Genomic DNA, 16,065 nt, shown 5'->3' with positions numbered 1-16,065 from the left:
GCCTAAATGCACTGAGTTGCCGCCATGTGATTGGCTGATTAGAAATTAAGTGTTAACCAGCAGTTGGACAGGTGTACCTAATAAAGTGGCCGGTGAGTGTACATCAGAAGTGATACCAGGTCAGTCAGATGCAAACTTTGTTATACGGCTCCATTTCAAACTCATCTGAAGGAACGCTGCAGTGTAATTCAGGGAGTAGGTTTGTGGAATTGTAAATGGACTGTACTTGTATAGCGCCTTTCAACACAACCAGGATACTCAAAGCTATTTACACTACAATCTGTGTCCTCATTTACCCATTCACACAGCACTCTACTAGATCTCCTACAAAGCTAAAGTACAATCAAATATGGAGACGAATCAGTACCAATCACATTCATACACTGATGGGACACACATCAGAGGCAAGGGGTGTCTTGCCCAAGGACCCAACAACTGAGACAGCTGGATTGGGGGATCGAACCAGTGACCTTCCGGTTCCAGGACGACTCCCCTAACCACTCTGCTACAGCCGCCCCCCCAAAATTGTCTTGATATAAATGTAAAAACTTCTAAAAACAATTTATACGTTTAGAAAGATTAAGTCAAATTGAGAAAGTATAATGCCATGTAGAGTTTAGCTTTTTGAATGAATAAATAAATTAAAAAAAAAACTTCATAACTTTGATGATTCATACCACGTGGTAACACTTAGCGACTGACATAATTTACAGAGTCACAAAGCAGAACTCTTACACTTTTAGCTGTGTTCCTCATTGCTTTCTGCTGGGATTTATTTATTTATCTTTTTAAAATCTGCTTACTGTAGAGGATGTGCACGTTACTAAGTGCACTTCACAGTCTGTGAAGTGGTTTGAAAAGTTAATTTAAAGCACGGCTTTAGCAAAGCATTTCTGTTCAAAGTATTGCCTGCTTGCAGATCAGCAACAAAGCCTCAGGTAACATCAGGGAGACCAATAATTAACTAGTATTGATTAATGATTCTCCTCTCCACTACGCAGGATTATCACCTGAGTGGCTTTAAATACACAGAAATGAGTCTGCTCTATAAATTTCACACCGTCTGACATGGGAAGTGGTCAACATTCGATGGGCAGTTTAACACCTAAAACCAGAGTTCTGATCAGAGTAACGTAATGTTTTTAACAGCCACAAATCAGCATGTACTTATATAGACTGACTGCATCAGTTAGTAGCTGAAAATAATCAATAACACTCTGAGCAAAACACGCTGCAATACGTTTATACATCAAGGTAAAACCACCAGTGTTTGTTTGCGCGGCGCTGCTGGTTGGTTTCGTTCTCACCGATAACGAGCTGCAAGGCTGACTGAGCATTTTTTCTCTTGACCGAAGCCTCGGACCCTCACCGAGACGCACACGTGTCATTCGCAGAGACTCGTAACCTACAAACGTTACAAGACTCTCGTGTGCGGGATTAATACTCACATTCATGTAAGCGTGGATACACGCGTGCCCTTGAGCTGCGCTGATGCAGAGAGACAGAGGTGTGTGTGTGTGTGTGTGTGTGTGTGTGTGTGTGTGTGTTTATTTCATGGGTGTTTTATTTCTAGGGCTCTGTCTCTGCAGTGTCCTCATTTTCCAGCTGACTGTCAGATCCTGCCTTGGCACTGAGGAGCAAGGTTTTCCTGGAACTAGTGAAGACTAACGGCCGGATGGCCTCTATGACACACATTCGGGATGTGTCTCATCGCCACATCTTTGTTTGTCCTCCTCCCTTTCCCCTGATATAACGTACATCTCTACCTGTTTTTACTCAGGCTGCACATTCAGAATGTCTCYTGGATATTTGTGTCTGTCTGATTGTTTTTAATACTATGTAGTAAAGTAAAAATATATCCCGACTTGTGTAGAACTAAGAAATGTATTTACAGACTGGGTCAGTTGGTCAGAATATTTTGGCAACACACGATTTGATTTGGATTCAGAGGACTCTGATGCATTTATTAAACATTTATTCATATTGAAACTATGGCTTCTTGTGCACAAAATGAAAAAAAAAACCTTTAATGACAAGCAGTTAGCATATACGCTAACTCAATATTAAAAACACCATAGAAAAGCTAACGAGATTAGCATTATGTATGTTACTGAAAACTTATGCACAAATCAAGGGTTTTAGCATAATTTCTGTAGACTGTCAAGTTTTGACATCTTCAGTTATTATTAACAGACATCTTCATGGCTCATTGAAGGAAATAATACACATCTGCTTAATACATCTGCACATCTGGCTGCATCATTCATGGTGAGCCAACAGGAATACAAAGTTAACTCTGAAATATCTCGCAGTTTTTGTTACTGGCTGAAAAAGCAATTGCTTTTTCTGTTAATGATAGCAATATGTGTTTAAATATAAGAAGCTGTTTACCTTGGGCGAAAAAGCACTTTTATTTTTTTTGTTTTTAAGACTTGAAATGCAGATTCTTGAGCCTTGCCTTAACTTGTTCAAAAAGTTGGCTGCTGCAGCTTGTAGATGTCACTCCGCTCTACCTGTGGACTTTTTTAACAAAATGATTCCAACTACAGTTTACGACCGTCATTTATAATATTTGGGTAAACGCAGATTAAAAATACATCAAGAAAGAGCTTGTCCGCTAAACGTATTAGTCGTGGAATTTTATGGCTTTGACYTTTATTAGCCACTGTGGAAAAAGTTTTGCCACTTCACAGAACTTAATTCTAAAAACTGTCACRTGAATAGTTGTCCTTTGTGATTTTTAGCTCCGCTGTTTAAATCTGCTCACCTCCAGTATTTGATTGAAACATTTTTTTTGTTTGTTTGTGAGATGGCGTGGAACGTATTGGTGGAATGTAGGTTTAGCTGGTTGAGTGAATCGTAGGAACAGTTTACTAAACAGTCGAGTCCTGCAGGCTGGTGCCATAATGTTGACTCAAGGTCAATGTTTAATCAGGGAATAAACAGAAACATCAAAGTCCAGGCCCAGCTATTGAACACTTTGCAATAATTGTAACAAAACACTGACGAGATTGTTTTTGTTTTGATTTCTCAAGGAAAAAAATTATCTTGCAAGATTGTGGCCCCCCCTAGTAACAATTTTTTTTTATCTGAAGTTTGTCTCAACTCCTCTTATACATTTTTAAGCAACTTGGTGGGAAATATTATCATGCACACACTCTACACAAACCACAAACTGTGCTGATAATGAGGTACTACACTGTTGCTTTATGAACCTATTACATACATCTGTTTAACTTGCAAATACTACTCTGTTTACAGCAAAAGAATATACAAATGTGTACTGGCTTTGATGAATACCCTTTTGTATCTCTTTTTCTGAATTGCCAACTGTATGAGCCTTTTATTATTTTATTATTTATGTAATAATAATCGTAGTAGCATTACGAACGAATCAGCTGCAGCCAGAAAGCGTTAATCTGCTTGTAGTGGTCAGTTGTTTCTGAAGGGATTTGCCATCGCAGCCAGAGCAGACTTTTTTGAAAGGGAGACAACAATGGGAGAGCATGATGTGTCCATCTGCAGCTGTGCAGGAAAGAATTTATAGTTGAAGATTTGGTTCAGTGTGTTTGGTTGTGGATCATGGCTCCCCGACCTAGTTTCCACTGCGAGCCTTTTGTCTTTTACAGTATTGTTGCCTGCAGCTACAAGTTGGATGTATGCTCGGTGGTTGTTGGTGCATACCTTCTTGGGTGGTCTCAATGTCCAGAATGACGGGCTGCTTCCAAACCACCAGAGCAGACATGTGGTTAAACCTAGCTATAAAGAAGAGTTTTTTGTTTACTAGAAGGATTTGATTTTTGTATCGTCTTTCTGTGACTTTGTTTGAGATTATTGTTTTGTGCGTGTGTGAAAGAATTCTTTAGGACATGTTAATAACTGTTCACTTCTTTCCTCTCATKTCTTCCGCCCTTAATGATAGCAGGGAGCAGCCCACACCATTGCTTCACTCTGGCCATTTCCTTTGTCTTCTCCTCCCTCCACTGCTCGTAATCTTCCTGCTCCTTACTTTCATGTTTTCTACTCCCTCCTTGTTTTTTCATTCGATTCTCTTTGCTTCAGTCTCTTTAACGCTTCAGGCCAGAGATCAAGGCAATGGCAGGAGAGACGGGCAAGTGGGTGGGGAGCAATGAGAACAGGACAGTGAAGTAGATGGAGTGACATTGAGCAAAATGTAACACTCGATTAAAAATAAACAGCGTCTGAGGTCGTAGTTTTTACTTTAGTTTAGCTCTGACTGCAGCTCAGCTCAGCCTGTAACGAGCAACACAACAGTTTGCTGGGCGAGAGGAAGTTGGTTTCTGTAGTAACTGGTGTCGACGCACTGGAGCCTCTTTCTTTGTGTTCGTCTCTAGGGCTCCGTTTTTAAATCTGCATCCAGATCCTGACTGTGGGAAACCTCAGGGAATAGAAAGTAGCTCGACCCTTATTTGTTTTGTTGGTGCTGAGTCAGCAGGGAGCAGATTCAGTTTCTGTAACTTTTATATTTTAACAAAGAAATTTGACTTTATTTACAAACATTTTCCTCCATAAAAATCCACTCAGATCTAAAATTACTGAAACATTTTTCTTCCCAGGCTACGCARCTTAAGCATGCTTCCTGAACTAAGTTTTTTTTTAGCTACTTTTATGCTACTAATAGCCAGTCTCTTGCTACTTTTGGCTTACCTTTTGTTGCTTTAATCTTTTAACCAATCTTTTGTTATATTTAGCTAACATTTTGCTACCTTTTATTTGTTATCTAACCTTTAGCAGCTTTTAGATAGCRTTTGGTTACTTTTGGCTAGTATTTAATATTTTTAGCTTTTAGTATTTTGCTTCTGGCTTGCCTTATTTTTTACAATTGGCGTCTAAACAGCCTTTTGCTACTTTCAGTTTTGCTAGTTTGAGCTCTCAGCTAAACTTTTGCTGCCTCTAATTAGTGTTTTGGTCTTAGTAACATTTTCCTACTATTAGCTAGCCTTTTGCTACTTGTAGCTTTATTTTAACCTTTTGCTGCTTTAAAGTTTTAGCTAGCCTTTTGTGTTTTTGGCTAGTAGCTAGCATTTTGCTTCTGGGTTGTATTGTTTGCAGTTTTTTGGCTTCTTGACAGCCTTATGCTACTTTCATTTAGCCCTTTTCAAGTTTGAGCTTTCAGCTAACCTTTTGCTTCTTCCAGCTAGTGTTCTGGACTTAGCTAAAACAAAATAATACTATTAGCTAGCMTTTGCTACTTGTAGCTTCCYTTTAACAGTTTGCAGCTTTTAGATAGCATTTGCTTATGTTTGAGTATTTTAATTTTTAAACTGTTATCATTTTCCTTCTTGCTAGCCGTTTGCTTGTTTTAGTAAACCTTTTGCTACTTTGAGCTTACATCAAACCTTTTCTGCTTCCAGGTAGTGTTCTGGTTTTAACTAACATTTTCTAAGCATTTTTGCTGTAGTTTTCATCTAAACATTTATCGTTTTTAGCTAGCCTTTGGTTACTTTTGGCTAGTAGCTAGCARTATGCTTCTGACTTTGTTTTATTTTCACTTCTGGTCAGCCTTTTGCTATTTTTAGCTAGCATTTTTAGCTTTTGTCAACGTTTTGCCACTAGTGTTCTGCTTCTTGTAGCTTCAGTGACTCAGTTTTAGCTTCATCAGTCATTCAGCCCTTAGTTTTTACAGTTTCACAGAGAAATCAGTTTCTGTAGTTCATTCAGATTTTAGTGCTTAGATCGTATAAATAATTTCACTGACGTCTTTCTTTACCGTGTCGTGTCTTCTTTGTTTCTGACAGTACTGGCATAAAGGATGTTTCAGCTGCGAGGTCTGCAAAATGACTCTAAACATGAAGAATTACAAAGGCTTCGAGAAGAGACCATACTGCAATGCGTAAGTTGTCAAATCTTTTATCTGAATATGTCATGTTTTTTGTTCAAACTGTTTAGCCTGCGCTACCAAAGACAGCTTTTGATTTGAAACGGGACTCGCTGAATATTTGTGAGATGTTGCAACCCAACGATGGCCCCTCTCTTCCTTTGCTGTTTATCTGCGACTCTTCCAGCTCCCCCTCAGAGGGAAGGGTGGTGTGGGAAAGTGCCTCCCTCCTCTCAGTGGGAATGGGGAGGGGGAGGCGCCATCAACAAAGGAAATTCCTGGAGTTCCTCCACACTGACAGAGGCGGACACTCTGAAACTAGCATGTTCCCTCATGCTTCAGTACATGCTAAAGGCTCACGAGGAATCTATGGAATCCTCTTTCTCTAATTTCATGTAATGATTTTTCTCCTCTGGGTTTGTTTTTAGGAGTTCTAAGGGAAAGTCGTGTCCTGATCTGCCTTTTTAAAGGCAGAAATATATCAAATGCTTGTGCCAAAAGAAAAAGTATCAAAAAWATAAAAGTAGCAGCATATTGGTAAAACTAGCTAAAAGCTAAAACAAGCAAATTATTGGCAGTAAAGTATCAAAAAGCTAAAATGTTTGAAGTAGAATTTAAAGTGCCTGTGACATGAATATCCTTTTTAAATACAAAAATTCAGAGGAAAATCTTCATATTTAAAAAACTTTACGTAYCYCGTGATTTTACCCATTTTGTCTCATAACTGACATATTTTCTTTTGATTTTGGCTCTGCCAAAATGTAACAGGAAGTGACATCAAAGGGGAACTCTTTAAGAAAAGGAATGCTCTAGTGTTTGTTTATTAAAACTATTAACTTTATCTCTTGTGACTCAATAAGCTAAAACAAATCAGATTCATCTACAGTCTGGGTTGTCATCCATTGTAGCAACGCTCTGTTCATGTTCAGACATTCCCCTTTGACATCACTTCCTGTTGCTTCACATGTGTTAACCTCAYCGGTGTGAATCTTTTTTTGCAACATGCTATCAATGTTTTATTTCCAAAAATGCGTTTGTGTTTATTACAAAAAAATTGATGTTACCTGAACTTTAAAAGCTAAACAAACATAAACAAGAAAACAGACGAATGCAGCTTTTTATATTGTGAGTTTTTTCAGAATATTTTTTCTGTGGAACAAGTATTTTTAATATTTTAATTTAACACAAAGACTGATGACTGAATTTCTTGGTACTTACTTTGTCATTGTTTCATCTGTTTTTAAGCTAATTTTGCATATATGATGTAATCAACTCCAAGAACTCCTAATTGGTTAGTCACTTTCTAATTGTAATGTTGAGTCACATTTCTTAAGAAAATCAGGCAATTTTCAATTTGAGTATCATATGGAGCTGTTGTTTAATAGAGCATGATGAAATAAAGGTCATTGACTTGTATCTTAACTAGATCTCAATGTTCACAAATATCTTTTACATTTACCAAAATACCTGTTTCTGATAGTTTAAGCCCACATTCTCGAAATGTTGTTTTTATAGCTTGTTTTGCAGACAAATGAGATCATGTGGAAAGTAATGTCATGGTTTAATATTAATACGTGCACAACTCTACTCAAGACAAAGTATTATTTACATGTTGATATAAATACTACATGCATACAGTATTTGTTGAGCAACTTGAATGCGACGTGCAGTTTAGCAGAGAAAAGCATGAAGCTTTTATTGGTACTTGCACACGCTTGCAATGAGCGCCTGAAGGCCTTACCTGCTGTATTTTCACATGATCTCACTGACGTTTGTCCAAGTTAACGCAGGTAAAACTTGTCATGTAGGAAACATGCTCAGTGTTTTTGGTGGATGTTCTGATGGCCTTGTGTTGTTTTTCCCAAGGAGCGAGGCTCTTCAGATGGTTTATTTAGCCTCTTTCTGTTTATTTAAAACAGGCCTTGTTAGAGTAAACACCCCTTTAAGAGGCGGCTGCTCAGGAGCTAAATGCAGGCTACTTTCTCTGCCATTATTCTGTGGATCATGACTCCATTATATTCGACCTTGGTAATTGATATAGGCGTAGTTTTGTTTTCACTGGATTCCCACCCTCTTCCCTGAGAGTTTCATTCTTGGATAGATGATACAKTAATCAGGGCGGTGTAGGAGACTGAAAAGGGGAGATAAGCAGACAAAAAAAAACTTTGCTTTCCCCCTGGAGACAGAGGGAGACGATGGTTTCTTAATGACTAACAGTTAGACGATGATTTGGTGTTTTATGAAATTCTGAAACGTCTTGATTTAGTGTCACATTCATTGTTTTGTTTTTGTGCATGTGACAAGTTTGGTTGGTACTGGGTGGTGCGAAATTAATCACGACTGATTGTGCATTTGGCTGATAACAAATATGTTGGTTTAATAGATGACAATTATCTTTACATGTTTTTGACTCTAAAGTGGTTACCGTYTTCTAAAGCTATACTTAAACCATCAATCTGTTAGCTCTGCATTATTGTTAGCTTAGCATTAGCATTATTCCCTCAGTAATATAATTTGTGTGCCCCTCAGTGACTCTCGGAACCGCCCACTTTGTTGGAATTTTTCAAARTCTGCGAGGCTTAGTTAAACTTGAAATACCTTCACCATATTTTAGTACTGAGGGAGACCACAATACCATCACATCTCCCAAAACCTACATGTGATGAATTACAGCTTGTGGTCATTTCTTAATGTGTCGTAAATGAGCATGGAAATACTCGGCTGGTTGTTCTCTGGTTTATGATGCAATATTTTTTGTCAAGTTTCCATCTTTACTGGAAAACTCGGTCCAAGRAGCGAATTACAAAATGAACTTTCCTCTGATTCATAAAGTGTCACAATCTGCTCATCATGTGTAGCAAATACTGTTTTTCTTCCCGCTTTAAACAGCTAAACTTGTAGATTTCACAGCTTGTTTTCCCTTGAARGTGGTGATTGAAACATGGAGAGGAAATCTTGCTGCTTAAATGTTGTATCACCAACTTTCCAGGTCTTCCAGGCGAGCCACAACCTCTCCTGGTTCCGCTACAAGCTGACCGGTCTCCTCTACAGTAGGCAGCTCGTCTGTGTGTGATTACACGTGGCCCCCCCTCTTTAACTCCCACAGTTTTGCCTCCCCCTCTATTTTTAGCACTCCTCCTTTGTGCATGGGTCACCAGCTCCTGTGTGAGACTTCCTACCTCATTAACGGCCTGACAGATAGACGAGTGTTCTTCTGAGTCACTCACACTCTGAGCTGCTTTGCATAGCAGCTCGCTGGCCCGTAAGTGCAGCAGCGGTTRCCAAAGACGTGTTGAAAATGATGCAAACACAGACGCTGATTGTAATCATGTGTGTTCAAAGTACACACCCAGCTGCCTCAAACAAGCTCCACGGAGGAAGCTGCTGTCCAGAAAACACCCAAATACAGCCAACAGTTTTTTAACACGTGTTTATTCTTTTTTTGAATCATGGCTGTACGAACTTGTTGTATAAAGTACCACAAAGTGATACTTGAGTAAACGCACAAGTATCTTACCAAAAAATTACTTTGGTAAAATTAAAGTCTCCTTTAGGAAAATTGAGTAAAACTCTTAAAGTATCTGATATTTTTTGTACTTAAGTATTAAAAGTAAAAGTATTGATTTAAAATGAGCAGTTAGATTTTTTTAGGAGGTGACCTCCCCTCCAAAAAATGCAGAAATGACTATCGTGTTAAAATAATTAATTTATGTTAAATTCACGATGCACTAGTCCAGCTGTTTCAGTTTATATACATATATCAAGGCTGCAGCCAAATGAAATAATATAATTCATGAAAACAAAAACTTTAAGTTTAGCTCTTTTATTTTAATGATTATGTCCTGCTGGAGTGTGACATGATTTGTTTGTGTACAAACTAATACGGTATCTGAGTTTTATATATTTATACTTCTCATTCAACCACAATTAAATTCACTCTATCTAGGAGGCACAATTTATATGGATATTATTTATTTTTTACAATAACAAACTGGAATGAAAATAAGCAAAAATGAAATAAAAGTAACGACTTTTTACTTCTTGCTAGGGCTGGGCGGTATGACCTCAAATTCATATCACGGTATAAATTGAATCRCTTCACAGTAARGGTATATATCGCGGTAGAAAATTATCATAAAAAGTAAAGATAATAAAATCTTTTGCAGAAAACTGTAATCTTAATCAAACCCAACATTTTTGCTTTAATCTGCCTGCCATACAATGAGCTTCTGCCTGAACTTATCAGCTGCTGCTCTGCCGCACGCTCATCTTCATCATCTTCATCATCYGAGCAGAAGCCGACTTTACATTAGCAAGTTGGATTTATGACTGAACCACGTCTTTTTTTTAATCATCTCTGTGGGTAACAAAACATAAACAAGTTTTTTTTCTCCGACAACTTGGGTGTAAACAAAACTACGGTTGTTAAAGCTTCACTACCGTGGACCAACTTTATCCTGTTTCTACTGTCAACCGCATACACCGCGCAGCCCCACTTCTTGCCTTTTTAAAAAATGTAAGGAGTAGAAAGTACAGATAACTGTGTGAAAATGTAAGAATTACAAAATAAAGTAGGTTGAAAAATAATTACTCAAGTAAAGTACAGATGCCCAAAAATTCTACTTAAGTACAGTAACAAAATATTTGTACTTAGTTACTTTACAACTTCTGCGAACTTGTCAGATTTTATGAAACTTTCAGAAAATAATAATCTACTGGTGCTTGCCYACACAAGCTGAGATTTAAACCAAACGTGCTTTGAGCATTACAAATAATTTCTTAAAACTTAAATCATCGTTGATGCTTAGGATCCATCATATCAAGGAAGCTGTAAACATATTGCTTAAATGGGTTATCCAAAAAAACACTTTTTTTTTAGGACATCCGGTATCCCAAGGCGTAGCAGGAAATATAGACCATATGAGGCGTTAGATGAGCCGATCGGGCTCCTCTTCTCCCTCTGGAGCTGTGCCATGTGTTCGTTCTGCCTTCAGGATCACACAGATCTGGCAGTCTTCATTAACTGTGGACCAAGAGCCTTCAGCGTGAAACAGACTGTTTAGGCACCACGATTTCTGCCGTCTTTAACATTCATTCAGAAGATCTGATGGGTTCAGACTGAATGAAAACTACGAGTGACTAAAGCACTTTAAAGRGACCTGGACTTATTTATGTTTTAGGAAGTCTCGATGTGCGTTACAGGGAAATTTAAAACATCATTCTCGCCTGACTCACTTCCTAGATATATCRAAGAGTCTTTTAAAGAAATGTTTGATAAATGTCCTCGAGCGGTGTCTGTCTGGAAGCTGCCTGTCGTCGTTTCAGACAGTATTTCTGCTGCATTGAATGAAGTTTGGCAGCGATGTGTTTGAGACAGAGAAAACCTTCAGAATCCGTTCTGAAGGGGACGGTCCGTGACATCATCCCTGCTGCCTCACTGACCTCGCTGCTGTCTGCTGCATGCTGTTCCTCTTCCTGATAATTCATAGCACTTCTCACAAGTAGCAGTGCTTTTTTTTCTGTTTTTTTTTCCACACCTGCTATGGCTCGCTTCCAACTTCTGGAGCCTCGAGGCTTCTTCCAATCCCACACACACAGTCTTTGTAGTATTTCCGCTCTTTCCAAGCTACCTTGGCGCTCACTGACGGAGCGTTGTGTGTTTTATACTGCCGTGCTTTTTGTCTACAGGTTTGCCTAGCTCAACCTCAGGACTACCTTGAATAATAAATGCCTCCACAGTGAAGCCGCAGACTGCACACTGCTTGATTTATGCAGTTTTTTTCTCTCTCTGTTTAAACTTGCAGAGTCTGAGTGGGCGCGGGAATCATAAAATCTCTTGTTTGTTTTTTGTTTTATTTGCAGACACTACCCCAAGACAAACTTCACCTGTGTGGCTGATACTCCAGAGAACCTCCGCCTCAAACAGCAGAGCAAGATGCAAAGCCAGGTATCTTTTAAAAAAACTATATGTAAAGTAATGGACCCAGCTCCATCTGTAACACTGACAAGAGGTTAAGAAGTTCCCAAACCTTTTCAAAGATCATTTACCTGGAACCATGAAACACTGCAGAAAGCTTCGTCTTCAAGACTGCTATTGTAAATATTTACAACATTCTGCAGAGTCACCAGTGAACAGAGGAACCAGTCTCACAAGAGCATAGAGTTAATTCATACTAGACTGAGCCCCGCCTATCCCATCTACTGTTAGCATCTGTTACAACACAGAGGAGAAAAAGCTGACAAAGCAACTATTCGGTTAACAGCAACTGGATCCCTGTCATAAATAATTAAATAAATTTATTGTAAATGCATTTCAAAAAATTTTTTTCATTCAACAACTATGTAGAAAAATATAAAATTTATAAGTAACTATGGTCTTAACCAAACCTGAAGTCAGTCAATAACTTACACTTTTTAGCAAGTTGAATGATTGACTTCAACTAATAAAGTATATTTATTATATCTTACCTGTCATAAATCATTAAAAAAATTTACCAGTTGACACTAATGTTCACTGCTTACCGCTTTAGGATGAAACTTTATTTAWATTAGCTAACCATCTTCTCAACAGGTCGAGTTTGTCTAATAGAAACTTTAAAATAGTTAATAAATATTATTTTACACTCTGTAAATATTACATGAATCAGAGGCAAAACCAGCTGTAATGTTTAATCATTTGTGTTTAAATTGTAGCATGATTCAGCAGAGTGCTGCTACTAGCTAATATCTGCTAACTAACTCAATAATAAACAGTGATTACGTTGGTTTTATAAGCTTATTTTAATTTTAAACTGTTACATTATTAATGAGACGTTTTCCTGWTTGTCTTCTGTTGCTAAACTCATAACACACACAGCTTTCTGGTGTTTTTATACATTATATAGCTTATATACACTCTAAATTGTTAATATCATATTGTTTGCTGTGTTGCCAACATGTACAGTAATGGTAAATCCAGCCTTGACGTGGGGSGGTGGCTGCTCAGGCAGGTCCTATGTGTGGCCAAGAATGCCGTTCTGCAAGTCCTGCACACAAAAGTAGGCTGTGGTTTTCAAAACTCTGCATCACAGCTCAGAGAACGTACCTATTTTTGGCAACTTTGAGTCACCAACTCTAACATTAAGGGTTTCAGCCATGTTTGTTTTTGTTTTTAGCCCATATTGAATCCTGACAATGCACGGGCTCAGTGGGTAAAAACATATTTATGGCTCCAAACTGGTGTGGTTTCACTTCTCTTAAATCACGCCCTCACTTCCTGAGTACGTTTCTTGGTATTCAAGGAATTTGTCTGTGAATGGCATGGCTCCATAAACTATGGTTAAAAAATCCATTTCAGCTGGTTTCAACTTTACGATGCAGACAGCGGGACGAGGACGGCGGCAGCAGAAACAGGAAGTGATTCATGGGCAGACGCTAAAGGAGGTGCCGGGTTTAGGAAGGAGGTTTTCTGATAGGAGGCTTATCACAGACTGATCCAAATGTCATCAAACATAACAGATGAGGTGTGGGGTGTGTACAGAAAGACTTTAATGAACTGAGGGGTGGGGGTGATGTTTGTTTGGGGGGACAGATGGTGTTTTTGTTGGTGGACTGTGTATTTACACACATGGACAGAATTATTGGTACCTCCTCATTTAATAAAAGAAAAACCCACAAAAGTCACAGAAATAACTTGAATTTGACAAAAGTAATAATAAATAAAAATTCTATAAAATGAAAGTCAGACATTGCTTTTCAGCCATGCTTCAACAGATTGTGTTTTAAAATAAAACTCATGAAACAGGCCTGGTCAGAAATGATGGTACCCCTGAAAATAGTGTGACCAAAGGGACATGTTAAATCTTTTGTGTCCACTAATTAGCATCACGGGTGTCTACAATCTTGTAATCAGTCATAGAGCCACAGATACTCACTGTGCTGTTTGGTGATGAGTGGACCTCACTCAACAGAAAGAAAATTATAGACAAGCATGTTAAAGGTAAAAGTTATAAGACCATCTCCAAGCAGCTTGATGTTCCTGTAACTATAGTTGCACATAGTATGCAGAAATTTAAAATCCATTGGACTGTAGCCAACCTCCCTGGATGACAAATCAAAGAGATGGATAATATGAATAATAAAGTCCAGAACTTCTTAAGAGATTAAAGGTGAACTTCAAGCTCAAGGAACATCAGTAGCTATGTTTACATGTGCAAAATTCTTCGAGCGGATTGATTAGTTGCTAACATTCCCTAAAAAAATAAATAAATAAATAAACACAGAAAAAAGTTATACTTCTGTCATGAAGATAAACAAACATCTTCTGAGCTCAGAATGGACCTGCGACAGGTTTTAATAATGGTGGAGACGTTACTGCACTCTGGTTGAGCTACAGGTGACGCGCTGATTTTTTATTTTTTATTTTTTTGGCGAAGCGGCGCAGTTTGTGTGTTTTCCTTCTTTATTGAATGAGAAAACTGGAGGAAAAGTTCTGTGCTGCTGGAAACAGCGCTGCTATCCCTCCCTCCACAGTCAGGTCAGTTTTCCACAATCAGAATAAGATGATCAGATTAAGTGTTTACATGCACGTCGTTCGGATTATCAATCGGCATAACCCACCCCTCTCATTCCGATTACAAATTCATTCGGACTGAGCTGAATCGTGTCAGGATAATCTGAATGGGGTGTTTACATGACACATTTTTATTCCGAACGGCCGTTTAATCTGACTACTTATGTCCATGTAAACGTAGCTGGTGTCAGATCACACCATCCGTTGTTTGAGCCAAAGTGGACTTGATGGGAGATGGCCAAGGAGGACACCAAGTCACGATAAAGCCAAACTACATGTTGACAAGCCACAAAGCTACTGGGACAATGTCCTATGGACAGATGAGACAAAAGTACTTTTTGGCAAGGCACATCAGCTCTACTGTATGTTCACAGAGGGAAAAATGAAGCCTATCGAGAAAAGATCACTGTCTCTACTGTGAAACATGGAGGAGGTCTGTTATGTTCTGGGCTGCTTTGCTGCATCTGGCACAGGGTGTCCTGAATCTGTGCAGGGTACAATGAAATCTCGAGACTATCAAGATGTGCTGCCCGATGTCAGAAAGCTTGGTCTCAGCAGGTCATGGGTCTTCAACAGGATAATGACCCAAAACAGCTAAAAACACCCAGAGTGGCTCAGAGGAAAACATCAGACTATTCTGATGTGGTCTTCTACGATCCTGACCTAAATCCTGTTGAGCATCATTAGGAGCTAAAACATGCCGTCTGAAAAACCTTCAAACCTGAGACAACTGGAGCAGTTTGTTCATGAGGAGTGAATCAAAATATCTGCTGAGAGATGAAGTCTCACAGTTGCACTGTTTTTTGCACTGACTTATTCAAAAGGTTTTGCAACAAAATATTAAGTTAAGGGTACCATCATTTCTGTCCAGGCGTGTTTCATGAGTTTTGTTTATTTTTCATTCTGTTGAAGCACGGTTGAAAAGCAATGTCTGACTTTCATTTGTTCATTTTCATAGAATTTTTATTTAATAATTGTCAGATTCTAGTTATTTCTGTAAACATTGTGGGTTTTTCTTTCATTAAATCAGGGGCACCAACAATTATGTCCATGTGTGTAAACAACCCGCAACAAAAAACATCCATGAATAAACAGTTATCCAGTTTCTGTCACGATCACCAACCAGTGGACGTGTTTTACTGAAACTCTCATAAAATAAGTTAACGAACACCAACGACTACAACACGGTCCGTTTTACAGATATWGAGCTAAACTTCGGTTTCTTAGCACCAAAGTTAGACCTAAACAAATATATCAGATATGGGAAAGACAGCGGGTGTTTGCATTCTTCGAAAGAATTTGTTTTTGTGTCCAAACCAGGTCCTCGAGGGTCGCTATCCTGCATGTTTTACAGGTTTCTCTGCTCCGGCACACCTGATTTGAATAAACGGAGGATTTAACCTGAAGAGATAATCCAACCTTTGTTTCAGGTGTGTTGGGGCGGGGAAGCAGGTAGAACGTGCAGGACAGCGGCCCTGCAGGACCAGGACTGGACACCCTAAGAATCAGAGGTTACTTTAAAGAGTAACTTACCCCAAAATTAACTTTTTTTTAGCTGATAAACTGTCTAGAATGTGTCTAAAATGTTATATAGTACTGTTTCTTTGCTAATTTTGATGTTTTTGTGGGTATTTGTTCAAATCTGTGATATTTGAACCCGTTCTCACTCCCAAGT

At 38.6% G+C, this 16,065-nt stretch overlaps 1 protein-coding gene across 1 annotated transcript in view; it reads left to right on the top strand.

Annotated features, from left to right (window-relative positions):
• Positions 1 to 16,065, top strand: part of lasp1 (LIM and SH3 protein 1) — a gene marked incomplete at its 5' end in the record, with an annotated part of 29,574 nt that overhangs the window by 4,555 nt on the left and 8,954 nt on the right. The window contains 2 exon segments of the mRNA XM_014022557.1: positions 5,760 to 5,854; positions 11,702 to 11,786. Coding sequence (XP_013878011.1) covers positions 5,760 to 5,854; positions 11,702 to 11,786 — 180 coding nt within the window.

Source organism: Austrofundulus limnaeus, unplaced genomic scaffold (assembly GCF_001266775.1).
Source record: "Austrofundulus limnaeus strain Quisiro unplaced genomic scaffold, Austrofundulus_limnaeus-1.0 Scaffold4, whole genome shotgun sequence".
Taxonomy (NCBI): domain Eukaryota; kingdom Metazoa; phylum Chordata; class Actinopteri; order Cyprinodontiformes; family Rivulidae; genus Austrofundulus; species Austrofundulus limnaeus.
The sequence above is the reverse complement of the archived record's forward strand: the minus strand, read 5'-3'. Positions and strand labels throughout refer to the sequence as shown.